The 22193-nt window shown below is 41.2% G+C and overlaps 1 protein-coding gene across 1 annotated transcript in view; it reads right to left on the bottom strand.

Annotated features, from left to right (window-relative positions):
* hcn4 (hyperpolarization activated cyclic nucleotide-gated potassium channel 4) overlaps positions 1-22193 on the bottom strand; it is an 82401-nt gene that overhangs the window by 47800 nt on the left and 12408 nt on the right. Inside the window, 1 exon segment of the mRNA XM_034679935.1 lies at positions 7871-8294. Coding sequence (XP_034535826.1) covers positions 7871-8294 — 424 coding nt within the window.

Below are 22193 nucleotides of genomic sequence, written 5' to 3'. Positions count from 1 at the left end.
AAAAGATTGGGATGAATGCGACGGTTATTTCAACATCAGTGCTCTTTTCTCTTGAAATGTCGTATTTAAAACGAGTCCTGCGTGTTTTATTTTTGTAACACAGCGTCTTAATTGCCACATGCTTGATTCTCCTGTGTCTGAGCGAGACATGATTACCCTGTGATGATGAGTAATGAAGTTTATCAGCTGAATCAACCCATGCATGTCTCAGTGTTATTTTTAATCATCCAGGATGATGGCAGACTCAGGGAGCAGGCTGCGGGCAGGGGTTAGATTTCTCACTCTAAATGCCTCGACCAAAATGTCATGCTCATGCATGCTGTCATGGTGGACAAAGCACACATGGAGAATGAGAAGTAGGCCTGGGAGTGGACCACTGGGAAAACCCTTCCATCATCTGTCTGAACAGGCCTGCAGGGCTTGGATCACAAAAACTACTCTTGTTATGCTCCCTACCAAGATGTGCCATTGGGTTTCTGCAGGATTACACATTTCTGTGTAAAACTTTTTTAAGCAAATCCATATGGGTATTGATATCACACAAAGCTTATTCAGGATGTTGAGGACCTGTCACTTTAGCTGGCGAGCTTCATTGTGCCCTAAATAATAGCCCATTAAATCTTTTCTTCCTGTTTTGCTTATCTCTGAAAGACCAGTCCTTGGCTAAGGTAATGGGTCAGTGAGTGTGAAGCTGATTACCTGATTTATCCTATTTAAATATTTTTGTATGGATTTACTGGGTGGAAATGAAAGGCATCATCTTCTTTGGACTCTTGGGTCAGCCACATGGCTAACTTGTCTCACAGCACCTGAGCATTTCACTGACAGATCGTTTTGTTTCTCTCAAGCTGTAGCACAATGGCACTTGGGCAGACTGAGCCATAAATCATAACAAATCAAGAGACCAAATATTAATAGAGATATATTCTGCCATTTTGTAATGATTAAACACAGGCATAGCTTCTTACACTTTAAAGGTATGATAATACACCCTGCAATAAAAATACTCTTCTTTGGGATGCCGGTGGCCTGGCTATCCAAGTGCACCCCATATACAGAAGCTATAGTCCTCGTCGGTTCAACTCCCAGCCACAAAAATGTTCTGCATGTCTTCCTCCACTCTCTGCTCCCCATGTTTCCTGTCTCTCTTCCACTGTCCTATCAATAAAGGCAAAAAAGCCCAAAAATATAACTTTAAAAAAAATCTTTGCTCTACTTTGTCACTTTTTTTGAAATTTCTCGTAAGTTTAATGTAGCCCATTTTTATGTTTGGAAAACAAAGTCACATAAACCGACTTATAATAGTTCATATCATTATCTAAATTCTATATCCTCCTCATTAAATGCCTCAGCTCCTGTCTTAGCTCCTGTCTTATCAATGCATCTCCATGCATGCTAAAAGCAACGTTTACTGGGTCGGCCAGTCGAGACGGTTATGTTGTAGGCATCAGGCACGATGAGAGGAAGCCCTCAGAGCTTAGTCATTAGTGCACTGCCTTGAATCTGATTTAACAGGATGACTAATCTCATCCAAGTCACTGGTTCGTCAACAGGAGACAACTCCAATGAGGAGAATATCCGGTCACAGTCTTATTTTTATCCCGATGAAAAGTGACAAGAGGAAGCTGACAAGAGGGAGACAGGGGCGCAGCCATAACGCCGGTCTGCTCCGTGTGCCTGTGTGTGCGTGTGCGAGATGGATATCTGCACACCACACTGAACGTCATTATGCATGACAGTGTTACCACTGGCAAGAAGCCACCACCACTAAAACCTCCATGTTTGTAAACAACATTGTGTCAACATGGGGGTTGTAAAAACACCCTGAAATCTGGAGTGTTTGGAGAGGAACTGGAAGCAATCAGAGCTCATTTATGACAGCTGTGATAAAAAGGACATGGAAGAGGGGGATCAACCAGCTGCTGGGAGGGGGGCCGGGGCAATGGTTTAGTTCAGCAAAGGGACCCTGATGGTGTCAGTGTTTCTCCAACAAAAGGTCTTTGAGGATGTGAAGTTAGCATGAATGCTATTTCGGTTGGACTTCATTTGTTGAGATGTGCGTAGGACATTTTGTGCATTTAAGTTATTCTTCATAGATCCTCCTGATGCAAAGACATGGGCCCAACAGCAACTTCAAAACCTTAAACTGTGAGGACAATGTAAACTAAAAATCCCACTAACAGTACTTATTTTGTCTACTTCAAATTTGTATCAATTTTTTTTGTTTTTAATTTTTTGGGGGGTGGGGTATTTCAAATATCTTCAATTGTTAACTGGAATAATCTATCATCATGCTGATAATAATCATGGGAGAAGTACTCAAGATCTTACATGAGTATACATTTGTAGAAATAATCTGTACACTTACATCTGAAGTTTTACTTGAATAAACAAACAAATGTTTGCATCAAACATTAGTTTATCTCTTGATGCTGTGTACCAATCAAGCGGCAACCTCCGGTCTCAAACCATGGAGCCCATGCGGAAGTGTTATAAACTGCAATTCATCGAGCATCCGCTTGAGGCTCGCTGCAGAAACACCGGAAACCACATAGACACCAATTCAATAAAGACGATCTTTGCAGCATTAATAAACATGTTTACAGCCTGGTTAAAAAAAACGGCTTGGGTATATGTAGCTAATTTCTCAATCAGCACACACTTTAAGGGGGGTATTTTTTTCTAATGCAACAGATCAGAAGATATTAAGATTATGAGTTTTGCCCATTTAAGGACATGACTGACTTGACTCCAGGACAGGCGGGAACACATAGCTGTTGGCTAGGAGGCTCAATCCCACCTCTTTACGTCACACTTAAGCCTGATTTACTTCGAATCAACTGCATAGCCAACGCCGGAGATCACGTAGCTCCCGTACCTACGCAGAGGCTTACACACGTAGCTGACGTGCAACTCCTCCAAAATGTAACTACCAGTAGAATCGAAGCAGACTGCAAGCCCCGTGATTGGTCCTCCCGGCGGCATTGTATTTCCTGCATTTACAGCACTTTACTATCACTTCCCTCTCATCAGCCGCACTTCCGCCGTGTATTTCATCTCCTCCTCTCTATTCTCCATGTCATCATGTCTGTATGATAAATAGCAACATGATCAGCTGTAGATTAACATAACACACTCTGAATCGCTGTGGAAAAGTAAACAGAAATCGTAGCAAGGCCGGATGCAGGCGACCGGCTATCAGAGAGACCACATTGCACTCAAGCGTTTCGGCTGAGAATTGCTGCACAAGTATGTGGTGCTCATGTCCGCGTCAGCCCCTGCTGCGTAGGGGTGACGCAGAAGTATAAATCAGCCCTAAGTTTGGTTGAGTTCAGCATTTCAAATATGGCTCCCGCTGACGATTGGCTTCAAAACAGCGCTCAGGAACAGATGGGTGACGTCACGGATACTAAATCCATACAGTCTATGGTACCGAACTGGATCTACAAAGTTGGAGTCATGTGACAGCTACAACTCCTAAAAGATAATTAATTTGAGCATCAGTCAGTATCCACAATTCCAATGATGACAAATAGTGTATCTCTTCTTTGATCCAAAATTCCCTCTACTGTCTTCTGGGAAACCTTACAGGGAAAAAATGTGGGGGGTCAAGCATCATACTCAAGGACACTTCCTCAATCTGGGTTTGCGTGATATCATTTTATAAGCTGGAGGCTGCTAGCACATTATGCTCTCCTAATGATGTGCAATTATAGCCCATGTCAAAAGAGTTAGCATGCATACATTCACATGCAGGTAATGTGAAGCGACACGCACAGTGCTCTGAAACAAATATCTTTAACAACGAAGTATTATATTTCAATGTATCAGATTATGAGTAGTATTATGATTTCATTCTTTGACAGGAAGCCAACATAACTTTATTAAAGATAGTATTTTTTTTTTTTTTAAAGAGGTATCAGTAGAAGCAGGTTTCATGAGTCTCAGACATATTGTTATATCACTGAGTGACTTTATGGCCGGTGACAATACTACATGTAGGAGTTAGCTAACTGTCCCTGAAGGATTATGAAACAGATTATGACGTGCTGTACTGGCCGCTGTGAAAGTGCAAGTCACAGGGGTGCTTTTTAAACTTAGGCTGATTATATTAGTCCCCTTTGACTGATTTTCTGTGTGGTATAGATGTAAATATGCTTCTATATTTGTATGAATCTTAAAAAAAAATGATTATTTTGCCCATCCAAGCAAAAAAACAACAACAATAGATATGAGCTGTGTTTTGTTCCAGTGTTGAATTGCATTCCCATCGTTTCAGTACATGTTAGATGCCTTTTGTCTTGCCCTGAATTCCTAAAAAGATTATTCACCGCGGCGGGTACATGAGAAAAGATTCTAATTTTAAAATTTGTTCCCAACAGTATCACTCTACGAGGCATTACACCATGCAGTACAGTTCACTGAGCAGTATTCAACACTTCCCGGAAGAAGTGTCCTCTGTGTGACTTCTTACCAAGCTGAGGAGGAAATGAAACTCAAACAATAACAATACCAAATGAATATGTGCGGCAGTCTATTTATAGCTCGCAGATACTTATGAAATATGAGTAAAATAAATCGGCTACTGCTTTCAGAAGACATGGGGACATCACAGGGCAGCAGCCGTTTCAGAGACGCACGTCCTATCGCAGTGCAGCCAGCAACACTGTATGGTATGCAGTGACATTACAGGGGCTTAAAATTGCACAATGTCATGGATCATAAGAATCCTGCCTCCACATGATATTAATGCAAAGGGAAACAGTGCATTACTTCATTTAAGCAAACTTCTCTAGGACAGGATAGTAGCAAAGTATAAAGTGCAACCAAAGAACTGTGTCGTTTCAATTCTTCTCCTAAGCTCTATTTGAAGGTGAGTCAGTCACAGCTAGGTCAGTGCAAAGTGTAACCAAAATATTCAAATGGCGATGAGATGCACAAATGTTGTCGGAAGTGTAGCTGTCAATAGGAAAAGTCAAAAAGTCAGTCAGGTGGTGAGATCTCAGCGACAAGTTATTCTGCAGTGACAGATGACATTTCTGTGAGGTTGCATCTGGAGTACTCTGGCACTGAGGCAAAGCTGGCCTTTCACTCCGTCTGCCTAGCTAGCATTCATCAGCAAACCTCTCACACACACACACACACACACACACACACACACACACACACACACACACACACACTTTAACATACACACACACACACTTTAACATACACACACACACACACACACACACACACACACACACACACACACACACACACACACACACACACACACACACACACACACACACACACACACACACACACTTTAACACACATCGCCCACGCAGGCATAAAACATGTAAATGGCAGCTGGCTGCGTGAGTGCATTGTCCCCTGTCTTTGTCCTATTGTTTTGGCGTTTTTTAGATGCTGTGAGCGAGTTCAGCAGTTGATTCTGCTTTTCCTTTCTTTTTTTCATTTCCTTCAATCACTTTCCTCCTCTCTGGTGTCTTCCCCCTTGCTGCCTTATTGCACAAACTGAACATGAGACAGCACATTGTCAGTGTGTCCACTCTATTCAAATGAAAGCTGGCCTCTACCGCTTGTATCCCTGCCTTCATTTTGGACTCCAACTTACAGCAGCAGACGTGCATGGAGGCAGAGGGTGGCAGAGGGAGTCCCCCCAAGTGATTTCATTTGAACTTTTCCTCTCTTTGAAATGGCATCACAGAGGCCCTGCATGATTAATGTCACCACACTTATATACACTGTTTTACGCAGAGTGCCAGCTGAATATTTGAAAAACGAAAACTTTTCAGACCGCCTGTGGGCAGGTCCGAGGGTACTGGGGTTTGATTGGCAATCAGCTTGCTATTCAACCTTTCCACCTGTCCATGTAATGTTATCCGTTTAGGTAACACAGCATCAACTAACTTAGTGTTTTCAAAAATGTCTGACTGATTTCAGTGTTCAATGATAATTTTAAAGTCTGCGTCTTTTTTGTGTAAAAGAACTGAAGTGACTATTTGTTGATTGTGACTTATTTGTTTATATCACTTAACATGTTGACATTTCATTCCTTTTAAAAAAAATAGTTTTGGTCTTTTTTTTGGCTTTATTGATAGGACAGCTGAAGAGAGACAGGAAATGGGGGGCACAGAGGCCGGAAGGAATGAATTCTAATTATATACATCTATAAAATAAAATGTATGTGTTTTATTCTCAAAACTCACAATAACTATGTAACAACACAGTAATAACTTAAATAAATTTAAGGTTTTGTTTGTTTAATAGCGGGTTGCGTGGGTGATTCCAGGACATAGATTGACGGCGGCAGCCATATTGGAAATGTGGAACTCAACCAGGCAGAATGTGACGTAAAGGGGCGGAGTTTGAACCTCCTAGCCAACAGCTATGTGTTCCCGTCCGGGAGTCAAGTCAGTCATGACCTTATTTGGGCAACAACTCATAATCTTAATATCTTCTCCTGTCACGTTAGAAAAAAATTCACCCCCCGTACAGTGTGTGCCGATAGAGAAAATTAGCTACGTAGAGCAAAGCCGTTTTTTGAACCAGGCTGTAAACATGTTTATTAATGCTGTAAAGATCGTCTTTTTTGAATTGGTGTCTATGTGGTTTCCGGTGTTTCTGCAGCCAGCCTCAAGCGGATTCTCGATGAATTGCAGTTTATAACACTTCCGCATGGGCTTCATATTTTGAGACTGGAGGTTGCCGCTTGGTCCAGGAGTGAGTAAGGGTGAGGGACAGCTGTCTGTGTTTGTGTAATTGTGTTTGTAGTGATTTGTTGTTTCATGTGTATGTAATTTGCTTTGTGTTTTGTTGGGACCCTGGATACCCCTCGAAAATGAGATGCTGCATCTTAAGGGGCTATCCTATAATACATTAAAATAAAATAAAAAGTAATTCAGAGATTCTGTACCCTAGTTCAGAAGTCATCACTTGTTATTAACACACATCTCTTCTATGATGTCTGAGCCTGGCCTCCAAAAGCAGACTAGTAACTGTAAAATTTAATCCATGACATCAACAATGGTGATCAATGCAATACAGCCTCTGTGATATAACCCTGCTCACTGATTGAAAGTACTCTTCATCCAGACACTAAACCGTGAACTAGCTTAGCTTATTTTTAGGGGGGAGAAAAAAGAATGCAGTGTATTTTTGTGACTAACCAACAAAAGCAAACCCAACTGTCCCTTATTTTCTCAAGAGTTGTCTTTGTTGACTCCATGCTGAGACCTGGATGCCTCGCACCTTTCTACCTCTGAGACTGAATCAACAAGATCCTTCCAGCCAGAGCAACAGGACATTTTTCTAATTATTGCCGCAATTACAATCATGCCTGTACTGCAGCGATGCCTCTCTGAGCTCTGTCGTCCCACTGCTCGCTAGATGGGCACACAGTGTGGAAATGCTAATCATCAGCCCGGCTTCATCAACTCATTGGCGACTGGGTTACAGCAAAAGAGCCTCTCCACGCCTTTCAAGGGTGGATGTAATCAGAAGCAGTACCCATCCATATTTTTCCTACCAGGGGGAAAGAGAAGGTACAGAGCTCTGCAAACATACTTGGAGTATTTCCCCTACCATTTGGTTGTAATTGGTTTAGCCCTATGTGTTTGACTAGATTCATCAAATAACGTGATTTTATGATTGTCACTCAATGGGATTTTCCTGGGATTTTCTATGTCTCTGTATGTCTTATTTTTCCTCTCTGAGTGAATCCATTTGTTGACATCAAGGGGATCCAGTTTGCCAGGATAACTCAAATTGGCTCTCTATATACACATAATACAGGAGAGTGAGAAACATTCAGCAAAACTATGCACATGCAGTTAACACAGGGTCGGCATTTCCTCACCTCTTCCCATTGGTGGATGTAGCGAATGAGTCTGGAGAGACGCAGTAACCGCAGCAAGCTGAGAATCTTCGTGAAGCGGACAATCCGCAAGGCTCGCGCCGTCTTGTAGAAATCTGAGTCGATGCGAGTCTCCACGATGAGGAAGATGTAGTCCACAGGGATGGAGGAGATGAAGTCCACCACAAACCAACTCCGCAAGTACTTGATCTTGATCTGTTGCGGATCCAGGATGATCTCTGTGTTGTCCTCCTTGACGATTCCCGTCCTGAAGTTGAGGACCAGGTCCATGAGGAAAAAGGTGTCGGATACCACGTTGAACACGATCCAAGGAGGCGTGTGCTCGTCTTTGAAGAACGTGATGCCAACGGGGATGATGATGAGGTTGCCCACCATCAGCAGCAGCATGGTCAAGTCCCAGTAAAACCTTAAAGGAGAGAGACAAAGAAAGGATACTATAGACAGAGCATACCAAGTATTTCTATTAGCTACTCTAAAGGAAGATTTGAATATGTGTATGTGACCTGTCAGTATTTAGGGTCGTACAGGGTTAGTGGAGGTCATTTCCGATTTAAGGTAGGAAGCTTTGTTGTGTCATCAGGTGTTCCGCCTGGAAAGGTGAAAAAGTTTTTGAAGTAGCATGGTGCTGCGGGAGTTATGTGTGGATGTTCGTCTGTGAAATTTTATGTATCGGATACTATTGGAGCACAGATCACGGAAATAAACGGACCGAGAGTTCAACTTGCAAATATGACTTGGACTTTCATTCATGTAGCACGGTAATTCACAGCGCGTCAATTAGGTATTCCAGGTGCAGCGCCTCAGTGGCTTAAAGCTTTGGCTTCGCCTCTACAGTTAGCATTCCTCTTTGTGTTTTGGAAAGTCTTTCAAAAACCACTGCCTGATACTTACAGGGTGTGAATTACCGGGGGGAATTTCCCCCCCTCTGGTTGTACAGTTTTTATCTCCGGGGGGATGCGTCTCATTCCCCCCTCTGGTAATATTAAATGCATTTCCTACTGACAGCAGATGGTGCCAACCGACCCGCCTCCTGACAAGTGAACAAATATAAATGTAAACAATATAGTTTAGGCTACGTTTTAAGTTTACTAGCAACGTAATGCGAGATGTCTACTGACATGGAAAAGCAACAAAGCATTTCCTATTTTTTTCAACAAAAATTTAACCGAAAAAGTCAAGAACAGATAATGCGAAGGATAACGACATCCAGCTGCCAGCATTTCTGGAGATTCCACAGGTGGAAGATGTAGCTTTATGTTCACCTATGCCTCCGCCCTCCTCTCCCTACTGCCAAAGCTTGGTGGTAGGAGGTTGCATCGAGCCTCTGATCGATGGAGAGAGGAACGCGCATTGATCCAACTTATATTAACGGGAGGATGGCTAAAACTGCGAAAAAGTTAAATGACAAAATTAGTGTAGAGCAGTAACTTGTTTAAGTATCTCTTCAGAACTGTTAAACTTCAACAGCGTTAACTAGAAACTAAATTACATTTGAGGGCTGTGGGAAAGGAAGACCAAGTGACAACTTCTGCTGTGCGTCGTGATGCCTTTAATGACCCTTCATCAACGTAGGGCAACAGCACATCGACCTCATGTGACACCTTCACATCGACCTCATGTGACACCTTCACTTCAACTCAAAACCATGTCACCCTGAGCAACCTTAAAGAGGCAGTGCAATATATGTAATATACATATTTTGAACTTCACTAAAGAACTCAATGATACAAATAAAATTAGAAATAATAAGGACTATTTGGTGAGAAATCTCATTTTACACTGGCATGGCACTTGTTAGAATAGTTTAGTGTTGAATGTTCATCATTTCAAAAACCTCAAACGTGGGTTTAAAATATGGCCGTGGTGCTCAGGCGGAGAATCATCTTCTTTCTCGGCCATAGCCATCTTTACCACAACTAAATGAACGGACTGATCTGAATAACGTTTGATCTGTTTGCTCTACGCTCAACCGAGGTACGGCTACACCATTTAGACAAACCAAACACAAGTACACAAACAGTTTACGGTCTTTGAGATCTGATTTCAGAAAAGAACAGAAAATTGAGCTGACTTCAAAGCAAAAGTAGTGAGTAACTAGAGCATTGATAGAAATGTAGTGGAGTCAAAAGTATGATAATTGTCTCTCAAATGTAGTGGAGTAAAAGTAATGAGTTCCCCTCCAAATTATACTCAAGTAAAGTACAGATACTCAAAAAATGTACTTAAGTACAGTACTCAAGTAAATTTACTTTGTTACTGTCCAGCAATGGTTAAAATGCTGCAGTTAGAAGAGCAGTGTTTACATTGAAATATAGTGAAGGTAAGTCTAAAGGTGGTAGAAGCTGAAACTGTTCCTATATGTAGGCCTAAAGCAGAAAGTGACTTCACTTGGTTACTTTAACAACAGTCAGAGTGTGTCTGATAAACTGAGAGGTTATGTTTTTGATGCAGAGAGAGAGAAATTCCCATGCCTTTTTTTATTTGTAGTTTATTGATATTACCAACATTTGTTTCAGCTCAAAAGCACAGATTTTAAATTAAATTAAATGTATCAGGGGCAGCTATACCTGACACATGTTCTGCTGTGCATGGGGGGGTTGTGTGTGTGTGTGTGTGTGTGTGTGTGTGTGTGTGTGTGTGTGTGTGTGTCTGTGTCTGTGATACAGAGAGCAGAGGAGAATAGTGAACGCACGATCATGTAGAGACAGAAATGACATCCCGTCATGTAAATAAGATAAATTACATTAGGATATTTAGTCTGTTAAATAAAAGAACAAGGTATAGATCTGATCTATGAGGGAGGAAACCTTCAATCACTTCTGCTTTGACTTCCAAGGGGGGGCGGACCCAGCGGGTGCACCACCCATATATCGGCCGGGAGAACACTGTCGGGTATCAGGCTGAAGTCTGACACAGCATGCAGTGTAAGACCACAAGTAATGCATATACGCACTTTAAAACCACATCACCCAGTCTAGCATCACTACAGGACCACGGAACAACTCTGCTGTGCAACCAAAGAGGACACTCGTGCTTCCCTCTTGTGCGGGCGCACGCTCACACACACACATACGTGAACATATGAACCCAGCAGACCGTCGTATGGTGAAATATAGATTTCCATATGAAACACAGTTAAAACAAACGTGACCAGCTTGGACTGAATGAATGTGGGAGGAGCGCGCAGTCAGTGGACCTGTGCTCGACAATGCAGCCCGAAGGAGTCAGCGCAGATCCGCTGAACTTTCAGCACAGAGACCCTCGTCAGAAGTTGATAAAATGAATATAAAATTGCGTATTGTTCAGTTCATAGGGCGTACCGAACCGTGACCACTGTATCGAACGGTTCGATACAGATACACGTATTGTTGCACCCCTAGTATATATTTATATAGGGTAGAGAGAGGATGCTACCCCACCTTTCCTACAAGTTACTTAAGTTTTCATCATAAAATGGGAAAAGTACTCTGATTAGATGTAATCTGAATGCTTTTGTGGGAGTACTCTGATAACATGTAATCTGATGACTTTAGGAACAGTTACAGGATGATAGTCTTTCTGATTAGTTTGGCAAAAGAACTCTGATCATTACAGGCATGTCAATTGTGTGGTGGTTAGCACTGACAATCTTCAAGTGGTATCCACTTTGTTGAGATCATGAACTCCAATATGCAGAAAGCTGAGGCTCAAACCGGCGACAGCTTCAACGCTTCCCCTGTGGAAGACATTTCCAGCCTTTCTGTCCCTGCTGTGGTCACTGTCAGCACTGACCTGGTTGAGGATCTGCTGGTCCAGCTGCTACTGAAGCTGTTCCCTCTGGAAAGCTACACTAGCGCTCATCTAGACCAACAACAACTGCTGACACTCTGTCTCCACTTGAGTGCAACAACTCTGGAGACCCTGAGGAAAGACCCTGGTGTCTCTGTGGATGAAGACCTCCCTCCTCCTTCCTGTGAGGATTGGAAAGCTGTCGCGCTTCTCGTCTGCAGCGTCATGGAGAGGTTTGGGACAACGTACAGGATAAGGAAGCTAGTGTTGAGCAAAGACCCGGCACTCCTGAGCTTCATCCCGGACCAAATCATTGAGTCTGTCCTTCAAATCTACAAGGACCAGTCTGAAGATGTGTGGATTCCCCCACAGATACCCTTTGATGAAGACGGCCTGCTATTCTCCCAGTTTCTTCCTGAGAACATCAAAGAGGAAATGTTGGAGCAGTATGGACCCTGGATAAGACGCATGAAGATCTTCCAGAGAGCGTTCCCAAAAACATCTGACGAGGAGATCCTTGAGATCACGGACTCCAGTATGCAGAGAGCTGAGGCTCAGAGCTGCGACAGCTTCAACACTTCCCCTGTGGAAGATGTTTCCAGCCTTTCTGTCCCTGCTGTGGTCACTGTCCCAAAAACATCTGACAATGAGATCCTGGAGAACCAGAAACCTCTTATTGAGCCTGTTAAGTCCATCCAGGACATTGAGTCTGGGGATGAAAAGGACTTTGTGGTTGATTCTGAAGAGGAAGAGAAAACTGCAGATGATACCTGCTGCCTGCAGCAAGAACCTTGCAGTGAGGACCACAAACAAGTCTCTGACTCTGAAGAACAACAATCTGATGATGGAGCCCAAGACCTAAAACTACCTGAACTGTCTGTTGACCAGCTTATGACTGATGATGACCAAACTGTAGAACAAAATTTGCAGACTAACAGAGCTGTGGTGGAGCAATTCACTATCAAACAAGTCCTGTTGAAGCTTTTTAAACCCCCAAACTTCTGCACACCGAGGAGCCAGAGGAGCCAGGACTTTGATGATGAGATGGTGGAGCACATCCACATGTTGCTCCAAAAGGAGGCTAAGAAGTACAGGAAGAACCGAATCTTTCTTAAACACCTCAACCGCCTCAAAGACCCGAAAGAAGAGGTCAAAATTAGCCGGAAACTGCAGCGGCCAATCAAAGCCAGACTGAGAGATGTTTTGCCGAACACCCGCCTGAAGAGAGATGACCTCATGGAGGACGCTCAGGCTGCTTTGTCAGCCTGCAGTCTCATATCTTCAGAGATCATGAACTATCTCAAGCCATCTGTGAGTTTTGCGCCTGACACAAAGCCAGGAGACGAGACCCCATACAGCCTCAACATCCCCATCAAGAGGGAAACGACAGAACCAGGCAGAGAGCTGACCCAGCTGGAGCTGCATGCGCAGGAGCAGCAGGCAGGAACCAGAGAGAAGGTCAATAAAGAGGAAACCAAGATGAACAGGTTCATCTCTTGGTTCTGTAAACCTTTCAAGAAAAATAAATAGAACAAAAAACAAAGACAATAAGCCCAAGCATCAACAGCTGTGGCTCACTGCAAAATAAAATTTGGCTTTTGCCAGCATTAAGTTGTTGTAGTTGTTGTGAATGTGTTGCAATAAAATGTGTTTAAATGCATCATTGAAGTCAAGGATTTATGTTGTATGGCAGCTAAATGTCAAGGTCCAACTCACATCATCTTATGGGTCTGTGTTCTTCTCAAAGGGCTAGTAACTCTTTACACCCAACACAAGTCAACTCTTCGTGTTTCAAAAATAAAATAATTAGGCCTACATTTAAAACTCACTTCCAGAGTGGTTCCTTGCAACCTGCCTCCCTGGTAATAAATAATAACCTTAAGTAGTGTTAATAGATATAATCTTTAGTAACTGATTATCAACAAGTCTTTGCTGACTAAATGCAAAAATCAAATGGTGAAAAACTAAATCTGGCTCCAGAGGTCAAACAGCAGACAGCGTTGTTTGGTTTCACAGCAGTTTTCTTAAAGCGATCCTGCTTCTTCCTCAGGACACTAAACTGCTCATATTTGTGACAGTTAAAATATCAGGGTTTGAATTCAGGCCCTTGAACCTTGAACCTTCTTATATAATGTGTTGATGTGGGTGTTTCATTCATCTTGATATTTCACTGATACAGTAACACTCATTTACTTATTTTGATTTATTAGCCTTGTTGGTAAGCAATTGTGTTTGTAGACCACCCATCCATTATCTTGACCGCATATCACGTTTTGGGTCACGGGGGGCTGGAGCATATCCCAGCTGACTTTGGGCGCAAGGCAGGTTACACCCTGGACAGGTCGCCAACCAATCACAGGGAAAACATAGGAAGACAGACAAACATTCACACACACACTCACACCTAAGGGCAATTTAGTGTAACTAATTAACCTGGAGTGCATGTTTTTGGACTCTGGGAGGAAGCCGGAGTACCTGGAGAGAACCCACGCATGCACGGGGAGAACATGCAAACTCCACACAGAAAGACTCCTCCTGGCCAAATATTAATCCAATACAAGTGGAAATTGTTCCATTAGATTATTACTTGGGTTTAAAGATACATGATACCCATGTAGTGCTTATTTAAATATGCATCATATACTGTATGTCTTGTTGCAAAACCCATATCAGTAAACACAGAGTCGCCATTTTATAGCCTTATAAAATAAGATGTGGTGCAAACTATACTAGACCCTTTTTCTCCAGCTTATGTCAACCATATTTATGATAAGATAGAAGATTAATTGTAATTACATGATTCATTCTCGATAAGTCACTCTAACAGTCACCATCCTAAAGAAAAGTGTTAAAAGATAACATTAAAGATAGCTTACAGTACAATGTTTATTGTCATTTACAGTATTCCCTCAACTGTTTTGATATTCACTATTTACTTGATATCCTATTCATGCCTTACCTTGCACCATGCCAGAAGGCATTTTGACACAGACACCATTTGTGTACAGACTGACTGTATATCACAGCTCAAAGGTCAATCAGGGTTGACGGTTAATTACCAATTTTACTGTGACCTCAGCCATCTTTCTGCGCCTGAGAGTTTGGTTATAAATTGTACTCTCTCTCCTGGCTCTGTAATTGAATTTAGATCGGTCCTTTTGTGTAAAGGGTGATATATCATGGATGCTCCATAGATTGCACCACCATAAGCGGGTTCTGCATTGTGCACTGCTCCAGTGAGCTCAGATGATTTAGCCACCCACCTTTAACTAGGCCACAAAGATCTGTCTCTGTGCAAAACCAATTCTCAAGAGCCGGGCTCTGAGAAATAAGGAAGAAAGGAAACTGCATAAATAACTAGGGTAGGGTTTTTTTTTTTATTATTGCAATCCAGCTAGAATACAGAAAGTAATTACTGCTCGGTCACTTCCTTGTAGGGGCTGATGTCTATAGATTCATGGTGCGTTGAAGTCTTAAACTCATGGCTTTACAGGGAACTGCTGAATCACACATCCTGATCCAAAAGAGACCTGGGGCTACGTGGAAATGTAGTGTTATTTTTGGTACACAGTGTGTACCTCACAGGCCACAAACATACAGATAATGATAACCTGACACTCACCAATTGTCTTACATTTTTTTTTGTCTTACGAGTTTTGTTTTTTCTTTGGCTCCTGGTCATTTGCTTTGATGGATGATGTACTCTTTTTTTATTTCAATGATGAGTAGTTAGATCTAAAATGGACCTTTTCTCTTTTAAGTCCTATGGGACACGTTTGTTACAAAGCAGAACAAAATAGTTTTACCTTTCTGCCTTGATATCCAAATTGATGCTGCTACAATAACTGATGTTCCGCAATGCTAAAAAAAGATTCACAGACTTGGTCACAACTAATAAATACTTTTATTTTCTGTGTCCAAGCAGTGCTTTATGTTCCTTTTCCTTCAGTGAGCATGACTAAACTCCATTACTGATGCATGATGGAGAGAGGGGACTTCAATAATGTCCAGTACTGTATTCTCCATGTTACTATCTGTCACGGTTGCCTTTGGAGAAGAGAGGTATTACTTCCTCCAACACATAAAACTGTGGACAGACATTCCCTCACTCTAAATACATAATTACTGTTAAATACTGCAAAATCTACAAAGGTTGCTACGTAGCAGATGCTTGAGTTGCACTCGGCTTGCGTTACAATTAACAAATGCAACTCACACTTACACATGCATACATAATATACAGTGTACACAGACACGTATCTCAGTGTCATGCCTATTACACACGCACAAACACACACGCACAAGGGAAACAGTGACAGTAATTGGATTTCTTCAAAGTAAAAGGGTATCTACTGTTCCAGCTTGTTGTCAAGTGGAGTTATATTTAGACAGACCTCACCACCACTGTGTTTGCTCATGTTAAGAGTGAAAGCCCAGGAGGACAAGAAAAACTTCAAAGGAAGAAAAGCAAACACAGGTAATGACATTTGTTCTTCATATTCCCATGTTCTCTGATATTACAAATGCCAGATAGCCTGTGCATTTGTGTGAGCTACACAGCTTACTAATAGGATGTAAGTGTGCTCCCAGCACTTGACAGCGTCTACCAGAAATGTAATAATATAATCACTTTCTTTCAGTATCTGTATGAACTGAACTGCAAATCCTCTTCTTTGTTTTGCTATTTCTATAAGCTAATTTATGCAACAACACACGCAGTGCTTATTTTCACATTTAAAGGATAATTCTGTCCTTTTTGTATAGAAGCTTTTTCATTACAAATAAAGAAATGCTTTCACAAACTGCAACCAGTTTCCTGATGCACACTTTAGCATTGAAGATCGAATGTGTTTGCCATTCCTGCAGGCTGCATTGATTAACAGTTTGATGTCTGCAGGAATAGCAAACACATTTGATGTTAAATGCAATCGTTTGTTCACTGCACAACAAACAATGTGTTTCAAAATATAAACCTGCACATAAAACATTGCATGGAATTAGATTACCTTAATGTTAAATTATAAATGACCCACATAAAGATTCAGTTTGAATTTTTTCCATGGTTGGAATATGAAAAAGCAAGGTGCAATTACTTAATATCAATACTAGCCTTATATTAAGCAAATATGTTTACCATGTGAGAATGTATTGTTAAATATTTAGATCTTAAAACTGAGTACAGTGTATAGTAGGCTAATTGGACATCAACTATTCAAGAATGTCATTATTAAGACTAAGGCTAAAACTGACTAATACAAATAAAAGCATGCACAGTGGAGCAATCTGGTTTCCTAAAAAACCTGGAGAATGAATAAAGGAAAATAAAATGAAAAACAAGATAAGACATTTAGGCAACGCCCTGCCAAACGACTGTCGCTTTTAACTAAAATTGAACCGTGCAGAAATGTCTAGGCCAGCAGTGTTAGTTACTGTCAGAAGGAAGGAAACAGAGTGAAAGAAACAGAAAATGAGTGCTGGAGAAGAGCTCCTTAATATCTTTAGTAGATATTCATACAGGACAGAAAACCATAGACATCACTCATAGAGAACATATCTGCTGAGTCAGTGAGCTCTTTTAAATCTCTTCTGAAAACATAATTTTACCGTAGAGCCTTCCCTGATTTCATCTGAATTGTATTCTATTTTATTTGAACCGTTTTAAGAGATATATTTTTTCTTTTAGGAGAATTTTGTCTTTTAAAATGTGTTTTATTTCTTTATCTTGACGAGAGTGATTTTATGAACTGCCTGTTTTATTTATTTATTTATTTTGCTGCCCATGTACTTTGTAACTTGGATTTTAAAAAGTGCTTTACAAATACAATTATTACTATTACTATCATCATTAGTAGTATTTGTAGTAGTATCTAATGCTGTCATTTGTTTGAATTAGACTCACATGTTAAAACAGTATAATAAATGGTTACAGCAGCCTCTGGACACTGGTTCTAAAAATGCATGAGGAGATATGTAATGCATTTTCCAACAGGATAAAAAGAGAAATACAAATCATATTGCTGTTCCATTACTTAAAATGTATGTTTCATGAAAATGAATTGTCTAATGAGAGGCATTCTACGACCTATGACCTATAACGAGAGGGATTTTAAGGTTAGCCTTAACAGTTAATTGTTGTGATTTATCTATTGCAGTTTCTGAAGATGAAGAGGAAGGATCACGTCAAACTTTAAAGATCTGTGGGAGAACAGTTGTGAAATGTCTGTGCTTCTTGGTATAAATAAGGACAGTGAACTTGCACAATGTTAGTTGTGTGTGTGTGAGTGAATATGTGTGTGCAGGGTAAATGCTCATGATTTCTCCTTTTCACTTGTGGTTGCTTTGCGGTTACCTCCTGATGGAGGTCAGGCCACCTAAACATAGCAGGGATCCATTTACTGAGTTTTATTATGCACTGGGACCCTGACATAGAGGAACATTGTTCTATAAATACATTACGGTGAGCGAGGGATGTTTGGCGGACGTTTCAAAGGCATTAAACAATCCCATATCTCTGTGTGCACCCCAAATTGCAGCCTCACAGTGTGCAGTGGTATATATTTCCTGTCTTAAAATTGAAAGATTAAAATGAGCTATACCTTACAGTGGTTTTATGACAGGAAGGTGTTGGGGAAGGGAGAAACAGCTCATTTTAAACAAAGAGAAGTTTTTTTTTCATCCAAGCAAGCGGATAATTATTTTATGTTTGACCAATTATTACAAAAACTAAAACAGGTGACTGCTGAAGCTTTATGCTAAAACAGCCTAGCAGGGAATTGTTTGTTGGTGACTACATTGAAGAAAACACAAGATCATAAAAAAGATAAAGCTACCAACTTGTCTATGTTGGTATAATTATGTGATTGCTGTCAAATGTCAGAGTTAGAAGGAAGTAAATTGCCAACCACAGGATGGGAGACAATAAGAAAATTGCAGTGAGCGAAAATGAAAGAGAAAAACATCACACTGCAGATTTCCATGATGAGTATGAAATATAATGAATACGGCCCTGCAAGAGTCTGAGAAACATCTGATACAATGAAAAAAAAAAAGCATCAGAATAGCTCACGCCAAATGTGTTTGTGTCCAGCCAGTAAAATGTAGTGATGAAGGGAGCCATGACATTTCATTGTCTGTAGGTCCAGAGTCACAGCCCACTCTGCTCCTCGCTGAGGTGACCAGGGACAGCGAGTACATGTTGTCACCCTCAGAGTGCATCTCACTACACGATAAGCCTCTCTCTTTCTCCTCACCTTGCCGGCAAGACTACCTGAAGGGAAACGTGAAAGCCACCACAAACAGCCAGAGATGGACAGACACTCACCTTTCAGAGTTACCTATATATAAAAATGAGGAGGCACAAACAAGGCGCACATCGTTTCTCACATACAGGGAGGATACGCTGTGAGCTTGCATACATGTGCGACCTTGTTTACATTTCACATATAGAGATGTCTGTCTGTTGGTGACCGTGCTGGGGACTGATGGCATAGCAGGCGAGCAGATCATCTGTCATGTCAGGTACAAAGAGCAGACAGCGTTTTACTGTGCCTGTCTTTATTCTGTATCACGCTGACTGAATGGGAACAGCAGACAAACAGTGGGTGATCCCAGACTACACTACCATGAGGCCACCAGCCAACATTGTGTGCACTGTTAATGTGATTTGGGCTAATTACATGATTGAAATTGATCTGTTTTTGCATGAAAAAGCAGTTACCCTTCTGAATAATTAATGTGTGTGTGCCTGTTTGTGGTTGTGTGTTTATGTATGTGTGTGTGTATGTGTGTGTGTGTGTGTGTGTGTGTGTGTGTGTGTGTGTGTGTGTGTGTGTGTGTGTGTGTGTGTGTGTGTGTGTGTGTGTGTGTGTGTGTGTGTGTGTGTGAGTTTGCTCCTGTTTCCTCTCTGAATATTTGGATGCATTTTCAGGGGTCTTTCTTAGAAATACTGGCTCACTATAAACCTTCAGATAAAGTTATGTCATATAAAATAGCACCAATAATCCATTATGCACCATTACATCTTACTATTTGTTCTTTGTTTAGACTTGTATCAAGTGTACAGAAGAGACAATAAAATGATCTCTTTTCATTTTCAGATTTGTAGTGCTGATTGTAAGGAAATAAGAGTCTCAACCAGCAGCACCACCTGCCATGACTAAGAGAATTATGTGGACTGATCACACATTTCATAGCCTGTACCAAACAGGGCAAAGAGAACTGCTTAATCTCAGTTTAAGTCTAATTTCTGATTTAGTAAATTGTTCTCTTTTCCATATTTATCTCTGTTTTTTGCTGAGCTTCAGGTTAAGATAAGTGTGAACTATCTGGTTTAAACTACCCATGGTAACTATGCAGGCATTCATCTCAATGTTAAGGTTTGGCTTAACCTGGTCAGCTGCTTGGTACAGTCTAGAGAGTTAGATCTCGTAATTAAAAATACCAAAACTGAATGTTGATAGGAGGTGCTAATTCTACTTTGATAGTCTTCACCTGGGCTGCACAGTCCCTGGTCGGGGCAGGTTCCTCTCTGTGTGGAGTTTGTATGTTCTCCCTGTGCATGCATGGGTTCTCTCCAGGCACTCTGACTTCCTTCCACAGTCCAAAAACATGCTCACCAGATTAATTAGTCACTCTAAAAGTTCCCATAGGTGTGAGTGTGTGTGCATGAATGGCGTTATCCCTCTACATGTTAGCCCTGTGATAGGTTGACGACCTGTCCAGGGTGTACCCTGCCTCGCGCCCTATTACAGCTGGGATAGCCTCCCCCACAACCCCCCAATAAGCAGTCAAGATAATGGACGGATGGGCTGGTGGATAGACTTCACCTGACTTCAATACGATTTGTCTTAAGTAAGACCTGCTGTGTCTATAAAAGAAACTGGTAACTTTGAATTGTTTTAACTGTATCACACTGTATCAAATATCTAAATGTTATCCTGAGTCAAGTTTGCATGTTTTCTTGATTGCAGGTTAAGGAAAAAATCAAGCTCAAGTTGATTTATCTTCTGCTCTGCATTGGCTCCCATTAAGTCCAGAATCTAGTTTACAACTCTTGTGACTGTATATAGAACAATACATGGTCAAGCTCCAGCATATATCAGAGAGAACTTGAAGCCGTACAAAATCAGCAGGACAACGAGTTCCTCTGATCAGGGTTTGCTGGCGTCCTCACAGAAGACTAAAAACTAAAGGTGAGTTATTGAGGTTGTTGTTTCAAAACTTTGGAACAGTATCCCACTGGAACTGAGAGCTGTGGACACTAGACATTTTTTTGGCAAGAAGTTGAAGACCTATTTGTTTAGACAAGCCTTTGTTTGACATGTCTGTTTTTATGTAACTCTTTCTATGTCTTTTTTTTGCTTTTTATTCTGTTATTGTGAAGCACTTTGTGACACCTCTTCTAGAAAGGTGCTATATGAATAAACTTTACTTGCTAACTCTGGTGATTCTAAAATTATAATATGGATGCATTTTTCATGTTTAATGTTTAATAGGCCATTCTACGCTAATGTAAATATTTACTAAAAATTGGTAAATAGATAAGTTATTTTTAATATCACTCTGATTTTTAATTAAGTAATCATATCTATGTGTTTAAGCTGCAAACAGCTGCTATAGCACCCATTTAAATGCTTTAAAGTGCAAATGGTAACTAACAGAGGAAGCTTGAATGAAAATTAAGCTTAACATGCTCTGGTGAGGAAAAAATAGCACTTCATTTTACATGAGCTACACTTAGCCACTGGGAGAGCAATCCATGATAAAGCCAGTCACACTTGACTGCCGAACAACCATTCTTTAACAACATTTAAAAAAAGTCCAGTGTATGGCCCGAAGAAGAACAGCCCATTGTATTTAAAGAAGCCAGTTGGGGAACACCTCAAGATTTAAGTGTCTGGAAGAAAAAACAACAGGTTAAAAGGGTTAATCCTATTTTTGTTGTCACCCGCTCCAATGAACCGTCATTACGGCGCTGTCTTTGCTGAGCACAGCTAGCAGGCACACTGCGAGCACATCACTGACACTGGGGCTGTGCAGTTGCAGGTGGCTATATTTAGGTGAGGCACGCTGTTTTATCAAACTCAGGCTAAGAAGATTTCATCAGAGGGGGAGGCAAATCTCCCCAACCTTAGGCGACGAGAAAACAGAGGGATTTGCTAAGTACCTTCAGAGGGGAGAGGAGAAGCAAAATGAAGAGAAAAGAGTCAACCTTACCTAACACTGCTTAAAAGAGATTCATAAATAAGATTACAAGTAGTTCTTTGGTAGGACATCAAGGCGAGATTACAGAGTAGGATTTCTCAGTCACCTTTAAAGCTCTGGCTGGGACTGTTATTCAGCTCAGCCGAGAGAGAGAGAGAGAGAGAGAGAGAGAGAGAGAGAGAGAGAGAGAGAGAGAGACACAATGTTTAAGACAGTGTCAGGGCCGCTGCAGGAGAACATTTTTCTGACAGATAGAGGTCTCATCCTTTAAAGGGAGGCACGGACAAATGTTAAAGTGAGCCATCGAAATTAAGAACACACGAGTGGAGCCTTA

Source organism: Notolabrus celidotus, chromosome 3 (genome assembly GCF_009762535.1).
Source record: "Notolabrus celidotus isolate fNotCel1 chromosome 3, fNotCel1.pri, whole genome shotgun sequence".
NCBI classification, from domain to species: domain Eukaryota; kingdom Metazoa; phylum Chordata; class Actinopteri; order Labriformes; family Labridae; genus Notolabrus; species Notolabrus celidotus.
This window is presented reverse-complemented; position numbering and strand designations above follow the sequence as displayed.